Source organism: Salmo salar, chromosome ssa01, assembly GCF_905237065.1.
Source record: "Salmo salar chromosome ssa01, Ssal_v3.1, whole genome shotgun sequence".
Lineage (NCBI taxonomy): Eukaryota > Metazoa > Chordata > Actinopteri > Salmoniformes > Salmonidae > Salmo > Salmo salar.
This window is the reverse complement of record NC_059442.1, coordinates 5,204,449-5,229,083: the sequence shown is the minus strand read 5'-3', so window position 1 is coordinate 5,229,083 and position 24,635 is coordinate 5,204,449. Positions and strand designations below refer to the sequence as shown.

General features: G+C 43.8%; 1 protein-coding gene across 2 annotated transcripts in view; it reads left to right on the top strand.

The window, feature by feature from the left end:
- Positions 1 to 23,997, top strand: part of LOC106600501 (sodium/calcium exchanger 3) — a 209,112-nt gene extending 185,115 nt beyond the window's left edge. Inside the window, exons 5-8 of one of the 2 annotated variants that reach the window (XM_045707923.1) lie at positions 11,551 to 11,650; positions 15,394 to 15,476; positions 16,056 to 16,242; positions 22,625 to 23,997. In XM_045707923.1, coding sequence (XP_045563879.1) covers positions 11,551 to 11,650; positions 15,394 to 15,476; positions 16,056 to 16,242; positions 22,625 to 23,001 — 747 coding nt within the window. In that variant the 3' untranslated portion in view covers positions 23,002 to 23,997. Of the gene's footprint in view, positions 1 to 11,550; positions 11,651 to 15,390; positions 15,477 to 16,055; positions 16,243 to 22,624 lie in introns of both variants that reach the window. The other variant, XM_045707892.1, reaches the window with a different exon arrangement.
- The last annotated feature ends 638 nt before the right edge of the window (positions 23,998 to 24,635 follow it).

Genomic DNA, 24,635 nt, shown 5'->3' with positions numbered 1-24,635 from the left:
GTCGTCTTGACTACTTTCTTATGTCATTCTCTGTGGCACAAAAAGTTTAACTTCTATGGGCTACGTGGGACGCTATAATCCATATTTATGTACAAATACCTCCGTTTTGTTCGTGCGTACAGATCACTTATCCAAAGGCATAACACGCGAGCGCGGAACCAGAGACGAAAAGTCAAAATGTTCCATTACCGTACTTAGAAGCATGTCAAACGCTGTTTAAAATCAATCTTTATGGTATTTTTTTGCGTAAAATTGCGATAATATTCCAACCGGACAATAGCGTATTCATTCAAGGAGAAAAAGAAGGAATGGCGCGCTCGCGGGATCGAGCATATCCAATCCCTTTGTTGCCAGGCAGACCACTCAGTAACTGAGCTCCTATTATCTGCCCAGTGACAGGAGAATGCTCAAACCACTTTCTGAAGGCTGTTGACAGCCAATGGAAGCCTTAGGAAGTGCAACGTCACCCCACAGACACTGTGGCTTCGATAGAGAATCAAAAGAACTACAATTCTCAGACTTTCCACTTCCTGCTTGGATTTTTCTCAGGTTTTTGCCTGCCATATGAGTTATGTTATACTCACAGACACCATTCAAACAGTTTTAGAAACTTCAGAGTGTTTTCTATCCAAATCGACTAATAATATGCATATTCTAGTTTCTGGGCCAGAGTAGTAACCTGTTTAAATTGGGTACGTTTTTCATCCGGCCGTGAAAATACTGCCCCCTAGCCCAGACAGGTTAAAAAGTGTTGATAGGGGACAGAATGCTTTTGGACCATCACATAATTGGCATATATATTACTCTTACAGGATTTCCAAGTGGGCGAGGATATTGGAAATTTCATCAAAGCCTACTAGATGATAAATTGTTTATAACTAGGACAGAAGAATTTATAACTGACTTTTTCAGACATAACATAGATACAGCAGATCCCCTTATTGTATGGGCCACTTTTAAATGTGCTTTTAGAGGCCATGCAATTCAGTACTCATCTATAAAACAAAAGCAATTTAGGTCAATAGAGTCCATATTAACAAAGGAAATTGAAGGACTAACAGTACAGATAGATAGCAATAACAACTTACCATAGAGGCACTGAATAAGTTAGAGGAAAAACAAAAAGAAATGGAGAAACTTTTTCAAGAAAGATCCAATGTAAAATATTATAAAAAATAATGTGAACTGGATGGAATATGGGGAAAAATGCACCAAATTCGTTTTCAATCTTCAACATAGAAATGCTACTAAAAAAATATTTATTGAAACTTGTTACAAATGATGGAGTCACGAATGATTCACCGAACAATATTTTGAAAGAGGAAGTAAAGTACAGTAATTTGTTTTCATTTCAGTCTCCTCCATCTCCACTAACCGAAGCTAATTGTATGGATTTTATTCCTAATAATAATGTAAAATTAACATCTGTACAGAAAGACTCATGTGAAGGCCAAATTACAGAGGAGGAACTTCTTGATGCAATTGGGGCCTTTAAGGCTGGGAAAACTCCAGGGCTGGATGGCATACCAGTGGAAGCATACCAAACTTTTTTTGATATACTCAAAGGACCATTATTACCATGTTTTAACCACTCCTATATAAATGGTAGATTATCAGACACGCAACAAGAATGTCTCACCACATGTTCAAGAATGGCCCTTTTCCCTTTATTCAGATTACAACTGCTCAATTTCGGTTATTTAATTATTTTTTTTTAAATCTCCAAAATATCGTTATTTTTTTTAACAAGCCTTAGAAAGTTCTTTGCAACTTCAGTTTAATCCACCAGAAAAGACAGAACAAATATTGTGGTTAAACTCAAATATACTAATTGATTTTGAAAAAAATGATTTTTTTGATAAATTTTTTTAAAAAGGTATAATTTTTGTAAATGATATCATAAATAGGACTGGTGGAGTTATGTCACACATGCAGCTAACACAGACATATTGAAATGTCTGCTCTACCCAAAATTACAACCAACTAATTGCAGCATTACCACAAAAATGGAGGAGGCAAGTGGAAGAGGGAAAAAGTAAGGAACTTGTCTGTCGGCCCTGCATTAAAGACCATAAATGGTTAAAGAAAATTGTGATAAATAAAAATATATACCAATTTCATTTAAGGACCAAACAATTGACAGCTGTGCCATATAAATTGCAAAATAGTTGGGAAGAGATTTTGGATGTACCCATTCCATGGCAGATGGTTTATGAATTGATACGCAAAACAACACCGGATTCAAAACCTCAAAGTTTTCAATTTAAATTATTATACAAAATTCTTTCAACCAATAGAATGTTATATATATGGGGGATACAATCTTCCCAGCTCTGCAGATTTTGCTGTGAGGAGGCAGAGTCATTAGATCATTTATTTTGGTACTGCCCATACATAGCTTGTTTTTGGTCACAGGTCCAGGAATGGCTGAAGAATTGCATTATTTACCTAGAACTAGCAATACTAGCAATACTGGGTGATTTGAAAAGTCATAGTCAATCGATCAATAATATAATAATTATTTTAGCAAAAATGTTTCTCTTTAATTTACAATCTGTGAAAGCTATGAGAATACAAAGGTTAAGAACTTTTGTGAAGCATCACAACACAGTTGAAAAATATATGGCAAATAGAAATCCAAAATGGATGGTGTTAAGAGATAGATGGGAAGGGTTAAATGGAGCTGAAGGGTGGGACTAATAACAACAAGAACCAATGTAAAACATACGGGTTCTGTAAAATGTATATAGGTTCAGAAATGTTGTGAAATAGCACAGTTACAAATAGAAATCAAACTGGATGAACATCAGAAATAGAGGAAGGACTAAAAAACAAACAAAATATAACTATTGTAAAATAGATTGTGTCTGTAAAATGTGTATAATATGTATAACCCGAAGGTAGAAGCCTAAGTGTTATTGTTTATTAGTTTACTCCAATTGGGGAGGGGTGTTAGGGTTTGCGGGGAATAATAAAGGTATATTCTAAAATAAAGTGTGTATATGTATGTATAAATGTATGTATGTATATATATAAATAATATATATATATATATATATTTCCCCAAAAAAATATATGGAGGACTGGAAATGATGCAGACAATTACATTGATGGAAGCAACAATCTATCCTCAATATTAAAGCTGATCCCCCCCACTAAGAAAATACTAATAATAACATATTGTACACATTTGTACTGTAGTGAAGCCGTCTCTATAGTAATGCAAGGTCTCTTTAATGATCATGTAAAACGTAAATTGCTATGGAAATGCTGGGATGTGTTTTTCTTTTAGAAAATTAAATGTATTTTTGATGGAACTACAATACAACTATGATGGTGATACTACTATTATAGGATTACAATTATCATCATGAATATTAAGACTACACTCACTTCATGTTACACACATAGACACTCAACCATGCAAATTGGCTGGGTTATTATTTATTTGGACATCACACATTATAGTCTTACTCTTATACAGACATCGTACACACTCTCATTATATCACATCCAATATTACACACATCAACCTACTCAGATTTACTATACACATCATATCTTGACTCAATGTTCTAACATCTGTGGCATTGGCTCACAGGCAAACAGGCAAAGGAATAAAACACATACAGTTACAACCTGTTTCTAAATATCAGATGTTTAAAATCTCTAATTTTGACTAGAGATTGGCAGTAACTTTACAAGCACTAATTATGGTCCATTTCGACTGAGAATAGTATCTAGTTATGGTAAGGGGTGAAATATGTATAGCCAGTTATAATTGTAACGGTTCAGCAGATTATAAAAATAGAAGATCGTTCTTTACGTGGCTAAAAGAAAAGGAATATAACATATACTGTTTACAGGAAACTCACTCTACATCCTTAGATTAAGTTGCGTGGAAAAAAGAATGGGGTGGTGAAATAATTCTCTGTCATGGACAAAGTAACTCGAAAGATGTGATGATATTATTTAACACAAATTTCAATCTGAATGTGCAAATAGTCAGGAATGATTCGCTAGGAAGGTGAATCTTTTTTAACATGAAAGTGGATGAAAACCAGATTTGACTCATTAATCTATATGGTCCAAATCACGATGATCCATTCTTCTTCAAAAATATTTATGGCAATTTATTCAATTTACAGGCAACAAACGATCAAATCATTATGGTGTGAGACTATAACACAGTGTTATATACCTCAATGGACCGTAAAGGAAACTACAAGCTATCATCACCGTGCCATTAAGGAAATCACAAATATTATGGACACATTAGAAATAGTGGATATTTGGAGACTAAAAAAAAACATGATCTAGTGAGATATACAGTGAGGGGAAAAAAGTATTTGATCCACTGCTGATTTTGTGCGTTTGCCCACTGACAACGAAATTATCAGTCTATAATTTTAATGGTAGGTTTATTTGAACAGTGAGAGACAGAATAACAACAAAAAAATACAGAAAAATGCATGTCAAAAATGTTATAAATGGATTTGCAATTTAATGAGGGAAATAAGTATTTGACCCCTCTGCAAAACATGACTTAGTACTTGGTGGCAAAACCCTTGTTGGCAATCACAGAGGTCAGACGTTTCTTGTAGTTGGCCACCAGGTTTGCACACATCTCAGGAGGGATTTTGTCCCACTCCTCTTTGCAGATCTTCTCCAAGTCATTAAGGTTTCGAGGCTGACGTTTGGCAACTCGAACCTTCAGCTCCCTCCACAGATTTTCTATGGGATTAAGGTCTGGAGACTGGCTAGGCCACTCCAGGACCTTAATGTGCTTCTTCTTGAGCCACTCCTTTGTTGCCTTGGCCGTGTGTTTTGGGTCATTGTCATGCTGGAATATCAATTCCACAACCCATTTTCAATGCCCTGGCTGAGGGAAGGAGGTTCTCACCCAAGATTTGATGGCACATGGCCCCGTCCATCGTCCCTTTGATGCGGTGAAGTTGTCCTGTCCCCTTAGCAGAAAAACACCCCCAAAGCATAATGTTTCCACCTCCATGTTTGACGGTGGGGATGGTGTTCTTAGGGTCATAGGCAGCATTCCTCCTCTTCCAAACATGGCGAGTTGAGTTGATGCCAAAGAGCTCCATTTTGGTCTCATCTGACCACAACACTTTCACCCAGTTGTCCTCTGAATCATTCAGATGTTCATTGGCAAACTTCCGACGGACATGTATATGTGCTTTCTTGAGCAGGGGTACCTTGCGGGCGCTGCAGGATTTCAGTCCTTCACGGCATAGTGTGTTACCAATTGTTTTCTTGGTGACTATGATCCCAGCTGCCTTGAGATCATTGACAATATCCTCCTGTGTAGTTCTGGGCTGATTCCTCACCATGCTCATGATCATTGCAACTCCACGAGGTGAGATCTTGCATGGAGCCCCAGGCCGAGGGAGATTGACAGTTCTTTTGTGTTTCTTCCATTTGCGAATAATCGGACCAACTGTTGTCACCTTCTCACCAAGCTGCTTGGCGATGGTCTTGTAGCCCATTCCAGCCTTGTGTAGGCCTACAATCTTGTCCCTGACATCCTTGGAGAGCTCTTTGGTCTTGGCCATGGTGGAGAGTTTGGAATCTGATTGATTGATTGCTTCTGTGGACAGGTGTCTTTTATACAGGTAACAAGGTGAGATTAGGAGCACTCCCTTTAAGAGTGTGCTCCTAATCTCAGCTCGTTACCTGTATAAAAGACACCTGGGAGCCTGAAAACTTTCTGATTGAGAGGGGGTCAAACACTTATTTCGCTTATTAAAATGCAAATCAATTTATAACATTTTTGACATTCGTTTTTCTGGATTTTTTGTTGTTATTCTGTCTCTCACTGTTCAAATAAACCTACCATTAAAATTAAAGACTGATCATTTCTTTGTCAGTGGGCAAACGTACAAAATCAGCAGGGGATCAAATACTTTTTTCCCTCACTGTACATGGAGGAGACTTCATCAAGCTAGTTGTCTTGACTACTTTCTTGTCTCTTTCTCTTTTGCGTCAATTGGCCTTCACATAACTCAGAATTTCCACATGGATGGGGATATTGAAAATTTAGTCAAAGTTTACTGGAGGACAATGTATTTTTAATTAAGACAAAATCATTTATAACTGAATTTTTCCAGTACAATATTGGTTCATCAAATCAAATGTTATTTGTTTGTCACATATACATGTTTAGCAGATGTTATACAATCCCCTTATTGTTTGGGATAACTTTAAATGTACCTTCAGAGGTCATTCAATTCAATATTCATCAATAATAAAAAAGCAGTTTCTGTCTAAAGAGACAAGACTAACAAGGGAAATACATGAACTACTAGTACAGGTAGATAGCAATAAAAACGATACTACAGAGATACAAAATAAGTTAGAGGAAAAACAAAAAGAACTGGAGGAACTTATTCAAGAACGATCTAATGTAATCTATTACAAAAATTAAGGAAACTGGATGGAATATGGAGAAAAATGTACCAAATTCTTCCTGACTCTCCAACACAGATGCGCTACCAAAAATAATTAGCAGAAACTCGTTACTAAAGACGGAGTCATCTATGATTCTCCAAATTATATTTTAAGATAGGAAGCTAAATATTTTAAGCAGATATTCTCTTTTCCGTCTCATCCTCACCCTCTGAATGATGATTTCTGTAAGGAATTCTTTCCAAATAATACAACAAATTTAAAATTAACAAATGTACAGAAAGATCAGACCAAATTACAGAGGAAGAACTTTTTGAGGCTATTAAATCCTTTCAGTCTGAAAAAACCCCAGGGCTTGATGGTATAACGGTAGAGGTATATCAAGCCTTTATTCATATACTCAAAGCTCCATTGTTAGATTGTTTTAACTACTCCTATAGAAATTGTAGTCTGTCAGGTACTCAGCAGGAAGGTCTATAAAGACCCGGTCTATCTAAAAACTGGAGGCCCCTTTCACTTCAATGTTGTGACGCAAAAATACTAGCAAAATGCATATCACTCAGAATTAAAAAGGTTTTATCAGGTATTGTTCATCCTGATCAGACAGGTTTTTACATGGACGATATATTGGAGATAATATATGACAACTACTAGAAATAATATAAAAACATGAAACATCTAAGAAGCCAGTAATAGTATTTATAGCGGATTTTGAAAAGGGATTTGATAAAGTAAGACTGGATTTTATTAATAAATGCCTGGATTTTTTCAATTTTGGTGAATCTCTTATAAAATGGGTAAAAGTAATGTATAGCAACCCCAGGTGTAAAATAGTAAACAATGGCTACTTCACAGAGAGTTTTGAATTGTCAAGAGGAGTTAAACAAGGGTGTCCGCTGTCATCATATCTATTTGTTACAGCCATTGAAATGCTAGCTATTAAAATCAGATCCAATAACAACATTAGAGGATAAGAAATCCAAGGCTTAAAAACAAAGGTGTCCATGTATGCTGATGACTCAAGTTTTATATTATGTCCGCAAGCTAGATCCCTGCAATGTCTCATTGAAGATCTAGATAACTTCTCTGTACTCTCTGGACTAAAACCTAATTATGATAAGTGTACAATATTACATATTGGATCTTTAAAAAATACAACTTTTACATTACCTGGTAAAAATATTCTGACGGTGTAGTAGACATACTTGGTATTCCTTTCACAAAATACACTGCTCCAAAAAAATAAAGGGAACACTTAAACAACACAATGTAACTCCAAGTCAATCACACTTCTGTGAAATCAAACTGTCCACTTAGGAACCAACACTGATAGACAATAAATGTCACATGCTGTTGTGCAAATGGAATAGACAACAGGTGGAAATTATAGGCAATTAGCAAGACACCCCCAATAAAGGAGTGGTTCTGCAGGTGGTGACCACAGACCACTTCTCAGTTCCTATGCTTCCTGGCTGATGTTTTGGTCACTTTTGAATGCTGGCAGTGCTTTCACTCTAGTGGTAGCATGAGACAGAGTCTACAACCCACACAAGTGGCTCAGGTAGTGCAGCTCATCCAGGATGGCACATCAATGCGAGCTGTGGCAAGAAGGTTTGCTGTGTCTGTCAGCGTAGTGTCCAGAGCATGGAGGCGCTACCAGGAGACAGGCCAGTACATCAGGAGACGTGGAGGAGGCCGTAGGAGGGCAACAACCCAGCAGCAGGACCACTACCTCCACCTTTGTGCAAGGAGGAGCAGGAGGAGCACTGCCAGAGCCCTGCAAAATGACCTCCAGCAGGCCACAAATGTGCATGTGTCTGCTTAAATGGTCAGAAACAGACTCCATGAGGGTGGTATGAGGGCCCGACGTCCACAGGTGGGGGTTGTGCTTACAGCCCAACACCGTGCAGGACGTTTGGCATTTGCCAGAGAACACCAAGATTGGCAAATTCGCCACTGGCGCCCTGTGCTCTTCACAGATGAAAGCAGGTTAACACTGAGCACATGTGACAGACGTGACAGAGTCTGGAGACGCCGTGGAGAACGTTCTGCTGCCTGCAACATCCTCCAGCATGACCGGTTTGGCGGTGGGTCAGTCATGGTGTGGGGCATTACTTTGGGGGGCCGCACAGCCCTCCATGTGCTCGCCAGAGGTAGCCTGACTGCCATTAGGTACCGAGATGAGATCCTCAGACCCCTTGTGAGACCATATGCTGGTGCGGTTGGCCCTGGGTTCCTCCTAATGCAAGACAATGCTAGACCTCATGTGGCGGGAGTGTGTCAGCAGTTCCTGCAAGAGGAAGGCATTGATGCTATGGACTGGCCCGCCCGTTCCCCAGACCTGAATCCAATTGAGCACATCTGGGACATCATGTCTCGTTCCATCCACCAACACCACGTTGCACCACAGACTGTCCAGGAGTTGGCGGATGCTTTAGTCCAGGTCTGGGAGGAGATCCCTCAGGAGACCATCCGCCAGCTCATCAGGAGCATGCCCAGGCGTTGTAGGGATGTCATACAGGCACATCGAGGCCACACACACTACTGAGCCTCATTTTGACTTGTTTTAAGGACATTACATCAAAGTTGAATCAGCCTGTAGTGTGGCTTTCCACTTTAATTTTGAGTGTGACTCCAAATCCAGACCTCCATGGGTTGATAAATTGGATTTCCATTGATTATTTTTGTGTGATTTTGTTGTCAGCACATTCAACTATGTAAAGAAAAAAGTAATTAATAAGATTATTTAATTCATTCAGATCTAGGATGTGTTATTTTAGTGTTCCCTTTATTTTTTTGAGCAGTATATATAAATTAATTTCAATAGAAAACTTGTAAAAATAAACAAGATCCTGCAACCATGGAGAGATAAATACCTGTCTATTTATGTCATATCTCAAAAGTAATATCTGTTTATTTATGGAAAAACTCCTCTCAGTTTGCTCAACCCAAGATAACAACCAATTGATTACAGAATTACCCCGAAAATGAAGGAGGCAAGTGGCAGCGGAAGGAGGTAGGGAACTGGTCTGTCTGCCCAATATAAAAGATCAAAACTGGCGGTGGAATAAAAATAGCATAAATAGGAAAGTATACCAGTTTCATTTGAGAACCAGGATGTTGACAGTTGTGCCATATACTGTTTGAAAATAGTTGGGAAGCGATTTTTTTATATACCGATTCCATGGTACGAGTTGATATATAAAACGATGCAAGATTTAAGACTGTTTTTCAGCTAAAATTATAGTACAGATTTCTTGCCACCAACAAAATGTTGAATATTCAAACTCTGCAGATTTCGACCCTAGAAATAGTATTGTTGGGAGATCTGGAGAGACCGGGTCAGTAAATTACTAATATACTAATACTCTTAGTAAAAGTATTCAACTCGCAATCTGTGGATTCTATTCGATTAGATAAATTCAAATTGTATGTTAAACATCACAGCATAGTTTAAAGATATGGTGCGTAGAAATCCAAAGAGGGTGGCTAGCAGAGATAGGTGGGATGGGCTGAGGGAAGCTGAGGGTTGGGATTTGGAATAGGAGACCAGTGGGAGTGGAGTTGCTGGGCGGGGGATAGAATGACGGACAAAGTGAAAAAATAAAAGTCAAAAATTTAAGTCAAAATAAAACATAACAAAAAGTATGTTTGAATGACACTGAGGGGCAGTGTTTTTACAGCTAATGCCTGTTTGCCTGAGGCTGATTGTCACGGCTGTCGAAAGGATCGGACCAAAGTGCAGCGTGGTTGTAGTTCCACATTTTATTAAATTCGTGAAACTTTGCAAAACATAAATAACTGAATTTACAAAACAACAAACCGTGACGCAGCGAGAAACAAACACTACTCAAAAGATAATCACTCACAAAAACAGGTGGGACAAACATCAGCTTAAATATGACCTCCAATTAGAGACAACGACGACCGGCTGCCTCTAATTGGAGATCATACCAAACAAAAACCAACATAGAAATACAAAACTAGAAACTGAACATAGAAATAAAAAACATAGACAAACACCCCCTGTCACGCCCTGACCTACTCTACCATAGAAAATAACCACTTACTATGGTCAGGACGTGACACTGATGCCGTGCAGATGTTTGTGCACATGCTCTCATTCATATGGGGGCTCCCAAGTGGCGCAGCGGTCTAAGGCACTGCATTTCAGTGCTAGAGGCGTCACTACAGACCCTGGTTCGATTTCAGGCTGTATCACAACCAGCCATGATTGGGAGTCCCATAGGGCGGCACACAATTGGCCCACCGTTGATCGGGTTTGACCGGGGTCTTTTGCATTGTTGTTTTCAGTTTTTTCCTTCATTTTTCTCTTTTTTCTCTTTTGTTAATTTTGTTGGTTATTGGTTCATTTGGGAGAGTTTTGAGGTGTGGGGAATAATTGTATTTTCTGGAGGAGGGGGTTTTGGGGGGGGGGGCTCGGATGGTTGAGGGGCTCTTGGGAAACTGGGGGGGGATCTTGGAGGGCTGGTGTCCTGGTGGTTGGGAGCTTGGGCCTGTGGCTGATAAGTCGCTAGTTCGGGTTCCCGTTTTTGACCTTGTGGGAGATCTGGAGACGTGTCCTTCAGCAGGGCGTTGACCCTGGTTGTTTCTGTGGGTCACTCTGGAGACGTGCCCTTCAGCAGGGGCGTTGACCCTGGTTGTTTCTGTGGGTCGCTCTGGAGACGTGCCCTTCAGCAGGGGCGTTGACCCTGGTTGTTTCTGTGGGTCGCTCTGGAGACGTGCCCTTCAGCAGGGGCGTTGACCCTGATTGTTTCTGTGGGTCGCTCTGGATGGGAGTTTGTTAGATGACTAATGTGATGTAGAGCGGCTTCACTGCAAGTATATTGTATGTTTTATATATTCAAATATAAAAATAAAACAATTATTCAAAAAATGTATTTGGGACATTGAGTCTGAGTGTCTTCTCTTTTTGTGTTTCTGACAGAATACTCTGTAGTAGGTCAAAGCTGTGTGCTGGAACACCTTGGTAGAGCAGGATGGGTGAAGGCCTTGTGGTGTCCTGCTCATGTGAATTTTCAGCTTCAGACTTGCCTACTCACTTAAAACATCGTTTTTTTTGTGTGTTTAAAACTCTTGTCTTTCTATGTTGTGTGTTTCCCTCAGAACACGGTGGACAAGCTGATAAAGAAGACCAACCTGGCTCTGGTGGTGGGCACCAACTCCTGGAGACAACAGTTCATGGAGGCCATCACAGTCAGTGCAGGTAAACACCAGCTCCTGCACCGCACATACCACACTCTAGGGGGCGCCATCTAGTGGTCAGATAACTCAAAGGAAGATGGTAAATACTAGCCTGGTTAATTAACAGAACTGTTTGTGCTAACATTCCAATATTTTGCCACGTGTCATAAAAAGGTCTGGAATGTTAGCACAAACAGGGATCAGGCTAGGTAAATACAATGCAGTAACAAAAAAAACGTGGATCTTTGATCGTTAATCGTTGATCGTCCAGTCATAACTGTTCGATTTTACATATCAGAAACTATTACCTGTGTTGTTTTTTGTTTAGCTTTGCGTTTGGCTTCATAAAGAGACAGAAAGGTTGGATATGTTTTCTGTATACGGCCATCTTCCCACTCACAGCAAACATTGCTGTTTTGTCACCTTGTCAAAGTCTGAGTGACATTGAGTCTGACTATAGGTTCTTTGTTGTGTGAAGATCTACCAATCAGCCCTGTAGACGCTCCGAGACAGACTGTCTGAAACCATGTGACCCATTTCTGCTGTAGGTAGAGCTCCTTCAGCTTCTACGGAGGAACATGCAGTGATACTCTGGCTGTTTCTCAATGCTTCTTTCCTCGCCTCCTTCTCAAAACACCTTGGAGGAAAACATCTCATTTTGAGAAGGAGGCGAGGAAAGAGGATATGAGGAATCAAATCAAGGAAAGATTAATTGAGAAAGATGCCCAGTTTCCTCCCTCAACTGTACTGTCTTGTACTGTATGTACTGTACTGTACTGTACTGTATACACACACACACACACACACACACACACACACACACACACACACACACACACACACACACACACACACACAATCCTCTCTACATCTCTGTAACTTCTCTATCTCCACACAGTAAACACCTGGAAGGCCCTCACTCAGGTCAGTAATCTGGAAGGCCCTCACTCAGGTCATTAATCTGGAAGGCCCTCACTCAGTTCATTAATCTGGAAGGCCCTCACTCTGTTCATTAATCTGGAAGGCCCTCACTCAGTTCATTAATCTGGAAGGCCCTCACTCAGGTCAGTAATCTGGAAGGCCCTCACTCTGGTCATTAATCTGGAAGGCCCTCACTCAGTTCATTAATCTGGAAGGCCCTCACTCAGTTCATTAATCTGGAAGGCCCTCACTCAGTTCATTAATCTGGAAGGCCCTCACTCAGTTCATTAAGTGAGGGCCTACTGTGGGCCCCTAATGGCCTACTGAGGGCCCCTAATGGCCTACTGAGGGCCCCAAATGGCCTACTGAGGGCCCCTAATGGCCTACTGAGGGCCCCTAATGACCTACTGAGGGCCCCTAATGGCCTACTGAGGGCCCCGAATGGCCTACTGAGGGCCCTGAATGGTCTACTGAGGGCCCCTAATGGTCTACTGAGGGCCCTTAATGACCTACTGAGGGCCCCTAATGACCTACTGAGGGCCCCTAATGGCCTACTGAGGGCCCCTAATGGCCTACTGAGGGCCCCTAATGGCCTACTGAGGGCCCCGAATGGCCTACTGAGGGCCCCGAATGGCCTACTGAGGGCCCCGAATGGCCTACTGAGGGCCCCTAATGGCCTACTGAGGGTCCTTAATGGCCTACTGAGGGCCCCAAATGGCCTGCTGAGGGCCCCTAATGGCCTACTGAGGGCCCCTAATGGCCTACTGAGGGCCCCTAATGGCCTACTGAGGGCCCCGAATGGCCTACTGAGGGCCCCGAATGGCCTACTGATGGCCCCTAATGGTCTACTGAGGGCCCCTAATGGCCTAATGGCCTACTGAGGGCCCTTAATGACCTACTGAGGGCCCCTAATGACCTACTGAGGGCCCCTAATGGCCTACTGAGGGCCCCTAATGGCCTGATGAGGGCCCCTAATGGTCTACTGAGGGCCCCTAATGGCCTGATGAGGGCCCCTAATGGCCTGATGAGGGCCCCCAATGGTCTGCTGAGGGCCCCCAATGGCCTGCTGAGGGCCCCCAATGGCCTTGTGAATGTATAGAGTTGGACTGTACAAGGTTTTAGCTTTGTTACATATAACTAGATCACTTCATTGAGATGTTCAGTAGTAGTGTGTGTTGTCGTTCCTCTTGCTGTCCCATCCTAATAGTTCAGTGTGAGGGTATGTGAGTCTTCTTAGAGTGGATTAAACACACTGGGAACCAGGATGTCACTATGGAATGCAACCATCAGCTCTTATGAAATATTACTCAGTTAAAAATGATTGTCTTCCTTCCCCTTGATGTCATCCCTTCTTGCTCTATTCATCTACTCTATCACTCTACCAACTACTGTTTCCACTCTTCCTCTACTCGCCCTCCTGTTCCTGTTGTTCTCTCTCCTCTCCTCCACTCCTCCCTCCCTCCCTCATCTCTCCTCTCCTCCCTCCTCCCTTTACTGTCCCTACCTGTTACTCCTCCTCCTCTTCATCCCTCCTCCCCCCCTCCATCTCTCCTCTCCTCCGCTCCTCCCTCCCTCCCTCCCTCATCTCTCCTCTCCTCCCTCCTCCCTTTACTGTCCCTACCTGTTACTCCTCCTCCTCTTCATCCCTCCTCCCTCCCTCCATCTATCCGCTCCTCTCTTCCACTCCTCCCTCCCCCTCCTCCCTCCCTCCATCTCTCCTCTCCTCCGCTCCTCCCTCCCTCCCTCATCTCTCCTCTCCTCCACTCCTCCCTTTACTGTCCCTACCTGTTACTCCTCCTCCTCTTCATCCCTCCTCCCCCCTCCATCTCTCCTCTCCTCCGCTCCTCCCTCCCTCCCTCATCTCTCCTCTCCTCCCTCCTCCCTTTACTGTCCCTACCTGTTACTCCTCCTCCTCTTCATCCCTCCTCCCTCCCTCCATCTATCCGCTCCTCTCTTCCACTCCTCCCTCCCCCTCCTCCCTCCCTCCATCTCTCCTCTCCTCCGCTCCTCCCTCCCTCCCTCATCTCTCCTCTCCTCCACTCCTCCCTTTACTGTCCCTACCTGTTACTCCTCCTCCTCTTCATCCCTCCTCCCCCCCTCCATCTCTCCTCTCCTCCACTCCTCCCTTTACTGTCCCTACCTGTTACTCCTCCTCCTCTTCATCCCTCCTCCCTCCCTCCATCTATCCGCTCCTCTCTTCCACTCCTCCCCCCCTCCATCTCTCCTCTCCTCCGCTCCTCCCTCCCTCCCTCCCTCATCTCTCCTCTCCTCCACTCCTCCCTTTACTGTCCCTACCTGTTACTCCTCCTCCTCTTCATCCCTCCTCCCTCCCTCCATCTATCCGCTCCTCTCTTCCACTCCTCTTCCCCCTCCATCTCTCCTCTCCTCCGCTCCTCCCTCCCTCCCTCCCTCCCTCATCTCTCCTCTCCTCCCTCCTCCCTTTACTGTCCCTACCTGTTACTCCTCCTCCTCTTCATCCCTCCTCCCTCTCTCCATTCCTCTCCTCCGCTCCTCCCTCCCTCCCTCATCTCTCCTCTCCTCCACTCCTCCGTCCCTCCATATATCCGCTCCTCCGCTTCTCCCTCCCTCCCTCCCTCCCTCCCTCCCTCCCTCCCTCCCTCCCTCCCTCCCTCCCTCCCTCCATCTCTCCTCTCCTCCGCTCCTCCCTCCCTCCCTCCCTCCCTCCATCTCTCCTCTCCTCCACTCCTCCCTCCCTCCATCTCTCCTCTCCTCTGCTCCTCCCTCCCTCCTCCCTCCATCTTTCCGCTCCTCTCGTCCACTCCTCCCTCCCCCTCCTCCCTCCATTCTCCTCTCCCCCCTTCCTCCCTCCCTTGTCCCCAGGAGACGAGGATGAGGAAGACTCCGGTGAAGAGCGTCTCCCGTCTTGTTTTGACTACGTCATGCACTTCCTCACTGTCTTCTGGAAGGTCAGTAGCGTTGGTGGTCCTCTGTAGCTCAGATGGTAGAGCATGGTTCTTGCGACGCCGAGGGTCGTGGGTTCGATTCCCGTGATCACCCTTATGTAAAAATGCACACATGACTGTAAGTCCCTTCAGATAAAGACGTCTGCTAAATGGCATATATTGTTATTAGTAACGCTTTAGTGCCACTGCTCATAACTATTAATAACTGTTAACGATGGCTACTGACAAATGTTACGATGTGTTATGTAGCTGTTATAAGGGCTTTATGAATGCATTCATAAGGACACCTATAGTAAAGTGTAAAATTATTATTATTCCTCTGGTTATTCATATTATTATTAATGCTATTATTAATATTATTATTATTACTCATATTATTAATATTATTCATATTATTATTAATAATATTATTATTACTCATATTATTATTATTATTATTATTCATATTATTATTCATATTCATATTATTATTATTATTCATATTATTATTCATATTATTATTAATGCTATTATTCATATTATTATTATTATTATTATTATTATTATTAATGCTATTTTTCATATTATTATTATTATTATTAGGTGCTGTTCGCCTGTGTTCCTCCCACGGACTACCTGAATGGCTGGGCCTGCTTCTTCATCTCCATCATCATCATCGGCATGCTGACCGCAGTGATAGGAGATCTGGCCTCTCACTTCGGCTGCACCATCGGGTTGAAGGACTCCGTCACTGCCGTGGTGTTCGTGGCACTGGGTACGTCTGTCCCTGGTGAGTACACTAATGGAGCATGGGTGTGTGGGGGGAGGCTGTGGGTGTATTTTTTATGTTTTATTTTATTTAACCTTTTATTAGGCAAGTCAGTTAACGTAGGCAAGTCAGTTAAGAACAAATTCTTATTTACACTGACGGCCTACCAAAACGCAAAAGGCCTCCTGCGGGGACGGGGGCCTGGGACTAAAAATTAAAAATTAATACAATATAAAAATAGGACAAAACACACATCACAACAAGAGAGACACTACAACACTACATAAAGAGAGACCTAAGACAACAACATAGCAAGGCAGAAACACATGACAACACAGCATGGTAGCAACACAACATAGCAACAACATGGTTGCAACACAACATGGTAGCAGCACAAAACATGGTACAAACATTATTGGGCACAGACAACAGTACAAAGGGCAAGAAGGTAGAGACAACAATACATCACACAAAGCAGCCACAACAGTCAGTAAAGTGTCCATGATGGAGTCTTTCAATGAAGAGATTGAGATAAAACTGTCCAATTTGAGTGTTTGTTGCAGCTCGGTCCAGTCGCTAGCTGCAGCGAACTGAAAAGAGGAGCGACCCAGGGATGTGTGTGATTTGGGGACCTTTAACAGAATGTGACTGGCAGAACGAGTGTTGTATGTGGAGGATGAGGACTGCAGTAGATATCTCAGATAGGGGGAGTGAGGCCTAAGAGGGTTTTACAAATAAGCAACGGGTATACAGAGATGACCAGTTTACAGAGGAGTATAGAGTGCAGTAATGTGTCTTATAAGGAGCATTGGTGGCAAATCTGATGGCCGAATGGTAAAGAACATCTAGCTGCTCGAGACCACCCTTACCGGCCGATCTATAAATTATGTTTCCGTAATCTAGCATGGGTAGGATGGTCATCTGAATCAGGGTTAGTTTGGCAGCTGGGGTGAAAGAAGAACGATTACGATAGAGGAAACCAAGTCTAGATTTAACTTTAGCCTGCAGCTTTGATATGTTCTGAGAGAAGGACAGTGCGCCGTCTAGCCAGTACTCCCAAGTACGTGTATGAGGTGACTACCTAAAGCACTAAACCCTCAGAGGTAGTAATAACACCTGTGGGAGGAGGGGCATTCTTCTTACCAAACCACGTGACCTCTGTTTTGGAGGTGTTCAGAACAAGGTTAAGGGTAGAGAAAGCTTGTTGGACACTGGTCGTAGGGGGTGTGGGCATAGGGGGTAGGGGGTGTGGGCGTAAGGGTGTGGCGGTGTGGGTGTGGGGATAGGGGGTGTGGGGGGGAGGCTGTGGGCATAGGGGGTGTAGGGGGTGGGGGGTGTGGGTGTAGGGGGTGTGGTCGTAGGGGGTGTAGGGGGCGTGGGTGTAAGGAATGTGGGAGGTTTGGGCGTAGGGGGTATGGGTGTAAAGTCATACAACAATTAAAGCGTCTTTCTTTTCACTGCTACCTTTGAAATGATTTTAAATGATTCAGTCATAAAATATAAATCACAAGACACATCATTTTAGTATAATGCACGATTGCGCCGATAGAGATGGCAGCTGTTTTTTTTAAATATTATTTCTTACATTGTTAGCCCAGAAAACATTGTGTTATTACAAACAGCCGGGAAGAACTATTTGGATATCAGAGAGACGTCAACTTACCAGCACAACGACCACTACGACCAGGAATACGACCAGGGATATGACTTTCCCAAAGCGGATCCTTTGTCTGCACCTCCCAGAGCATTTGAACTGATTCCAGAGGCCGACCCAAAACAACGCCGCCGGAGGAAAGGGTGCCGGCGCAGTGAGGCTTCGGGTGCGCGCACACCACCCACCGTTTCCAAATATATTACTCGCTAATGTCCAGTCCCTAGTTAATGAAGTCGACGAAATCAGGGCAAGAGTTGCTTTCCAAAGAGATATCCAGGATTGTAACATACTCTGTTTCACGGAGGAGACATGGCTAGCTGGGGACATGCTGTCGGGGTCCGTACAGCCAACGGGATTTTCAGTGCATCGCGCCGACAGGAACAAAAATGTCTCTGGTAAGAAGAAGGGCGTGATGTATGTTTCATGATTAACAACTCATGGTGTAATTGTAACAACATACAAGAACAAGTCCTTTCGTTCACCTGACCTAGAATGCCTCACAATCAAATGCCGTCTGTATTATCTCCCAAGATAACTCTCCTCGGTTATCGTCACAGCCGTGTATATCTCCCCGCAAGCGGTTACCAAGCCAGCCATCAAGGAACTTCACTGGACTTTATGCAAACTGGAAACCATATATCCTGAGGCTGCATTTATTGTAGCTGGGGATTTTAACAAAGCTAATCTGAGAAGAAGGCTACCTAAATTATATCAGTATATAGATTGCAGTACACGAGTGAGTAACACACTCGACCACTGCTACTCTAACTTCCGCGATGCATACAAGGCCCTCCCCCCCCTCCTTTTGGCAAATCTGACCATGACTCCATCTTCTTGCTACCCTCCTATAGGCAGAAACTAAAACAGGAAGCGCCCGTACTTAGGTCTATCCAACGCTGGTCTGACCAATCGGATTCCACGCTTCAATATTGTTTCAATCACGTGGACTGGAATATGTTCCGGGAAGCCTCAAACAATAACATTGACGTATACGCTGACTCGGTGAACGAGTTTATAAGGAAGTGTATAGGAGATGTTGTACCCACTGTGACTATTAAAACCTTCCCTAACCAGAAACCGTGGATTGATGGCAGCATTCGGGCAAAACTGAAAGCACGCACCACCACATTTAATCATGGCAAGGCAACTGGAAACATGACCGAATACATACAGTGTAGTTATTCCCTCCGTAAGGAAATCAAACAAGCAAAGCATCAGTATAGAGACAAAGTGGAGTCGCAATTCAACAGCTCAAACACAAGATGTACTTGGCAGGCTCTACAGAAAATCATGGATTACAAAAAGAAAACCAGCCCCGTCGCGGACATCAATGTCTTGCTCCCAGACAAATTAAACAACTTCTTTGCGCACTTTGAGGACAAACAGTGCCATTGACAGGGTCCGCTGCCAAAACCTGTGGGCTCTCCTTCTCCGTTGCCAACGTGAGTAAAACATTTAAACGTGTTAGCCCCTCGCAAGGCTGCCGGCCCAGACGGCATCCCTAGCCAGGTCCTTGGAGCATGCGCATGCAACTGAGCTAAACGACTATCGCCCCGTAGCACTCACTTCTATCATCATGAAGGGCTTTGAGAGACTAGTCAAGGATCATATCACCCCAATAGGTCCACAGACGATGCAATCGCCATCACACTGCACACTGCGCACTGCCCTATCCCACTGCCCCACTGCCCTAGTACCCTCTAAACTCATCATTAAGCTTGAGACCCTGGGTCTCGACCCCGCCCTGTGCAACTGGGTCCTGGACTTCCTGACGGGCCACCCCCAGGTGGTGAAGGTAGGAAACAACATCTCTGATCCTCAACACCGGGGCCCCACAAGGGTGCGTTCTCAGACCTCTCCTGCACTCCCTGTTCACCCACGACTGCGTGGCCATGCACACCTCCAACTCAATCATCAAGTTTGCAGAGGACACAACAGTGATAGGCTTGATTACCAACAACGACGAGATGGCCTACAGGGAGGAGGTGAGGGCAGTGGAGAAGGTGAAAAGTTCCTCGGTGTACATATCACCGACAAACTGAAATGGTCCACGCAACAGCGCCTCTTCAACCTCAGGAGGCTGAAAAGAATGTGGCTTGTCACCGAAAACCCTCACTAACTTTTACAGGTGCACAATTGAGAGCATCCTGTCGGGCTGTATCACCACCTGGTATGGCAACTTCACCGCCCACAACCGCAGGGCTCTCCAGAGGGTAGTGAGGTCTGCACAACGCATCACCTGGGGCAAACTACCTGCCCTCCAGGACACCTACAACACCTGATGTCACAAGAAGGCAAAAAAGATCATCAAGGACAACAACCACCCGAGCCACTGCCTGTTCACCCCGTTACCATCCAGAAGGCGAGGTCAGTACAGGTGCATCAGAAAGCTGGGACAGAGAGACTGAAAAACAGCTTCTATCTCAAGGCCATCAAATTGTTAACCTCTTTGGGCTAGGGGGCAGTATTTTGACGTCTGGATGACAAGCGTACCCAAAGTAAACTGCCTGTTACTCAGGCCCAGAAGCTAGGATATGCATATAATTGGTAGATTTGGATAGAAAACACTCTACAGTTTCTAAACTGTTTAAATAATGTCTAACAGAACTGATATGGCAGGCGAAAAACCCAAGGACAAACCATCCAGAAAAAAATAATTCAGCCCACCATTGATTCCAATGGCTGTCATTTTTAATATGAAGGGAATACCTCCCAGATTGCAGTTCCTAGCGCTTCCACTAGATGTCAACAGTCTTTAGAAAGAGTTTCAGGCTGGTTTTTGGAAAAATGAGCTAGAATTTTTAGTTTTTCTAAGTGGCTCCCATTTTGGCTGTAGTTTGTTACGCGTTCTGGTGAATGCGCGTACTTTGTTGTTTATCTCCGGTAATGACAATAACGATTCTCCGTCTTAAATTTGATCGTTTATTTACGTATTAGGGTACCTCAGGTTTGATTATAAACGTTGTTTGACTTGTTTGGAGAAGTTTATTGGTAACGTTTGGGATTCATTTTATATGCATTTTGAAGAAGGGAAACCGGTGGATTATTGAATGAAGCGCGCCAGCTAAACTGAGGTTTTGGGGATATAAAGAAGGACTTTATCGAACAAAACGACCATTTGTGATGTAGCTGGGACCTTTTGGAGTGCCAACAGAAGAAGATCTTCAAAGGTAAGTGATTTATTTTATCGCTATTTCTGACTTTTGTGGCGCATCTGCCTGGTTGGAAAATGTTTTTAATGCTTTTGTATGATGGGGTGCTGTCCTCAGATAATCGCATGGTGTGCTTTCACCGTAAAGCCTTTTTGAAATCTGACACAGCGGCTGGATTAACAATAAGTTAAGCTTTTAATCGATGAAGACACTTGTATTTTCATGAATGTTAAATATTACTATTTCTGTAATTTGAATCTCGCGCTCCCAATGATCCGCAAAAAGTTAAACAGCCATCACTAGCACAGAGAGGCTGCTGCCTACCTACAGACTTGAAATCATTGGCCACTTTAATAAATGGAACACTAGTCACTTCAGTCACTTCAATAATGCCACTTTAAGAATGTTTACATATCTCGCATTACTCATCTCATATGTATATGCTGTATACTCTATCCTTCACTATCTATTCTTTACTATCTACTGCATCTTAGCCACTCTGTCACTGCTCATCCATATATTTTATGTTTATATATTCTCATCCCATTCCTTTACTAGATTGTGTATATTAGGGTTTGTTGTGTAATTGTTAGATATTACCTGTTAGATACTGCTGCACTGTCGGATCTAGAAGCATTTCACTACACTCACAATACCATCTGCTAACCATGTGTATGTGACCAATACAATTTGATTTGATTTTGCACCTTTCTCTCTCTCTCTCTCTCTCTCTCTCTCTCTCTCTCTCTCTCTCTCTCTCTCTCTCTTCTCTCTCTCTCTCTCTCCCTTTTACTCTCTTTCTTTATGTCTCCCTCTCTCTCTCCCTCTCTCTCTCCCTTTTACTCTCTTTATGTCTCTCTCTCCCTCTCCCTCTCCCTCTCTCTCCCTCTCTCTCTCCCTTTTACTCTATTTCTTTGTCTCTCTCTCATCTCACTCTTTCCCTCTCTCTCTCCATCTCTCTCTTTCCTTCTTTCTTTCTCTCTCTCTCTCCCTCTCTCTATCACTCTTTCCCTCCCTCTCTCTCTCTCCCTCCCTCCCTCTCTCTCTATCCCTCCCTCCCTCCCTCTCTCCCTCTTTCTCTCTCTCTCTCTCGCCCTTTTACTCTCTTTCTTTGTCTCCCTCTCTCTCTCTCTCCCTCTTACTCTCTTTATGTCTCTCTCTTCATCTCCCTCTTTCCTTCTTTCTTTCTCTCTCTCTCTCTCCCGCTCTCTCTCCCTCTTTCCCTCCCTCTCTCTCTCCCTCCCTCCCTCTCTCTCTCTCTATCCCTCCCTCCCTCCCTATCTCCCTCCCTCTCTCTCTCTCTCCCTCCCTCCCTCCCTCTCTCTCTCCCTCTTTCTCTCTCTCTCTCTCTCTCTCTCTCTCTCTCTCTCTCTCTCTCTCTCTCTCTCTCTCTCCCTCCCTCCCTCCCTCCCTCCCTATCTCTCTCTCTCTCTCTCTCTCTCTCTCTCTCTCTCTCTCTCTCTCTATCCCTCCCTCCCTCCCTCCCTATCTCTCCCTCTCCCTCTCCCTCTCTCTCTCTCTCTCTCTCTCTCTCTCTCTCTCTCTCTCTCTCTCTCTCTCTCTCTCTCTCTATCTCTCTCTCTCTCTCTCTCTCCAGACACATTTGCCAGTAAGGTAGCGGCGGTGCAGGACACATATGCAGACGCCTCCATCGGTAACGTGACGGGCAGCAACGCGGTCAACGTGTTCCTGGGCATCGGGGTGGCGTGGTCGATAGCTGCCATCTACTGGCACATGCAGGGCAAGCAGTTTGTGGTGGAGGCCGGCTCCCTGGCCTTCTCCGTCACCCTCTACACCATCTTCGCCTTCCTTGGGGTCTCCGTGCTGCTATACCGCCGCCGGGCCCACATCGGGGGGGAGCTGGGCGGGCCGCGCGGCCATAGACTGGCCACCTCAGCCTTCTTCTTCAGTCTCTGGTTCCTCTACATTCTCTTCTCCAGCATGGAGGCCTACTGTCATATAGAGGGCTTCTAGAACCTCCTGGAACACTTCTGTAACACTTCTAGAACACTTCTGGAACACTTCTAGAACACTTCTGAGACACTTATAGAATACTTCTGGGACACTTCTAGAATACTTCTGGGACACTTCTAGAATACTTCTGGGACACTTCTAGAATACTTCTGAGACACTTCTAGAATACTTCTGGGACACTTCTAGAGCCTCCTTACAGGAGGTTCAAAGATAAACGTAATGGAGAGTAAAAGTAGGATTCTCAGTGTGGAATGATGTAATGATAGAATTATATTTTGTTGGTATGAAGGGATGAGAGGAGGAGAACAATATGAGGTAAAGGGAGTTGGTGGTGGCCCCCTCTCCTCCACCCCTCCACCCTCCCTCAACCCCACTCTAAGGACCCCCAGACATAATCAGTCCATCTCCTCTGTAGGAGATGTCTGTTAAGGCAGGGAGAGCCGGTCTGCTACTCACATGGGTGTGCTTACAGCTGGGGTTGGGGTACCTCCATACCGGGGATAAGAACACCAGACGGTGTCTCATCTGGTCTCATTTGGTCTGGTCTCATCTGGTCTGGTCTGGTCTGGTCTGTATTCCACTAGAAGAGACAATAAGCTGGTGAGATCTGAGCTATCAGAAGAAGTCTATATTTTTCTCAACACCTTGATGAGAACAACTTTTTCTAAACTAAGTATTTTGGGGGATCAAACCAAAACACATTTTTTTTTTTTTTTTTTTTACAAAAAAAAAAGAGGAAATCAAAGATACTATTTTCAGATCTTACATTATGGAGAACAAAAAAAAATGTTATATAACTAATGGAAAATATATTGTTGATAATGAGTGACAATTGAATGGACTCATAGTATTTAGTAGTATTTTATTGGCTTAGTTTCTTATTAAGGAACGAATTCAGCAGCAGAGTCGTCAGAGGCAAGAGGAGGAGGAGGAGGAGGAGGAGGAGGAAGAGGAACAACAGAGAACAAGCAGACGGATCAACTATCAAACTACAGACAGGAGGAGGAGGAGGAGGAGGAGGAGGAGGAGGAGGAGGAGGAACAGAGAACAAGCTAAGTACAGACGGATCAACTATCAAACTACAGACAGGAGGAGGAGGAGGAGGAGGAGGAGGAGGAAGAGGAGGAGGAGGAGGAGAAGGAGGAGGAGGAGGAGGAGGAGGAGGAGGAACAACAGAGAACAAGCTAAGTACAGACGGATCAACTATCAAACTACAGACAGGAGGAGGAGGAGGAGGAGGAGGAGGAGGAGGAGGAGTGGAAGAAGGTGAGGAAGACATAGAAGGATAACATTATCAAAGTGCCCTGAACATTACTTCAGTACATCTGTCTATATATAAGTATTTCCATATATTCTGTATATTTTGACTATTTGTTTCAATGTGGTCACATTCAGCTCCTTCAGTCCTACAGGGACTACTGTGGCTTGGTATGGGGGGGGGGGGTCGTATATTGGGAAAAGGATATCAGTGTCGCAAATGGTACCCTATTCACTATATAGTGCACTACTTTAGACCAGGGCCCATACGGTTCTGGCTTTGCACTTTATAGGGAATAGGGTGCCATTTTAGATGCGCTCCAATGTCTTCTTCATGTTTTCTAAAGATCTATTATATCTCCCTAAAACGTTTAAGA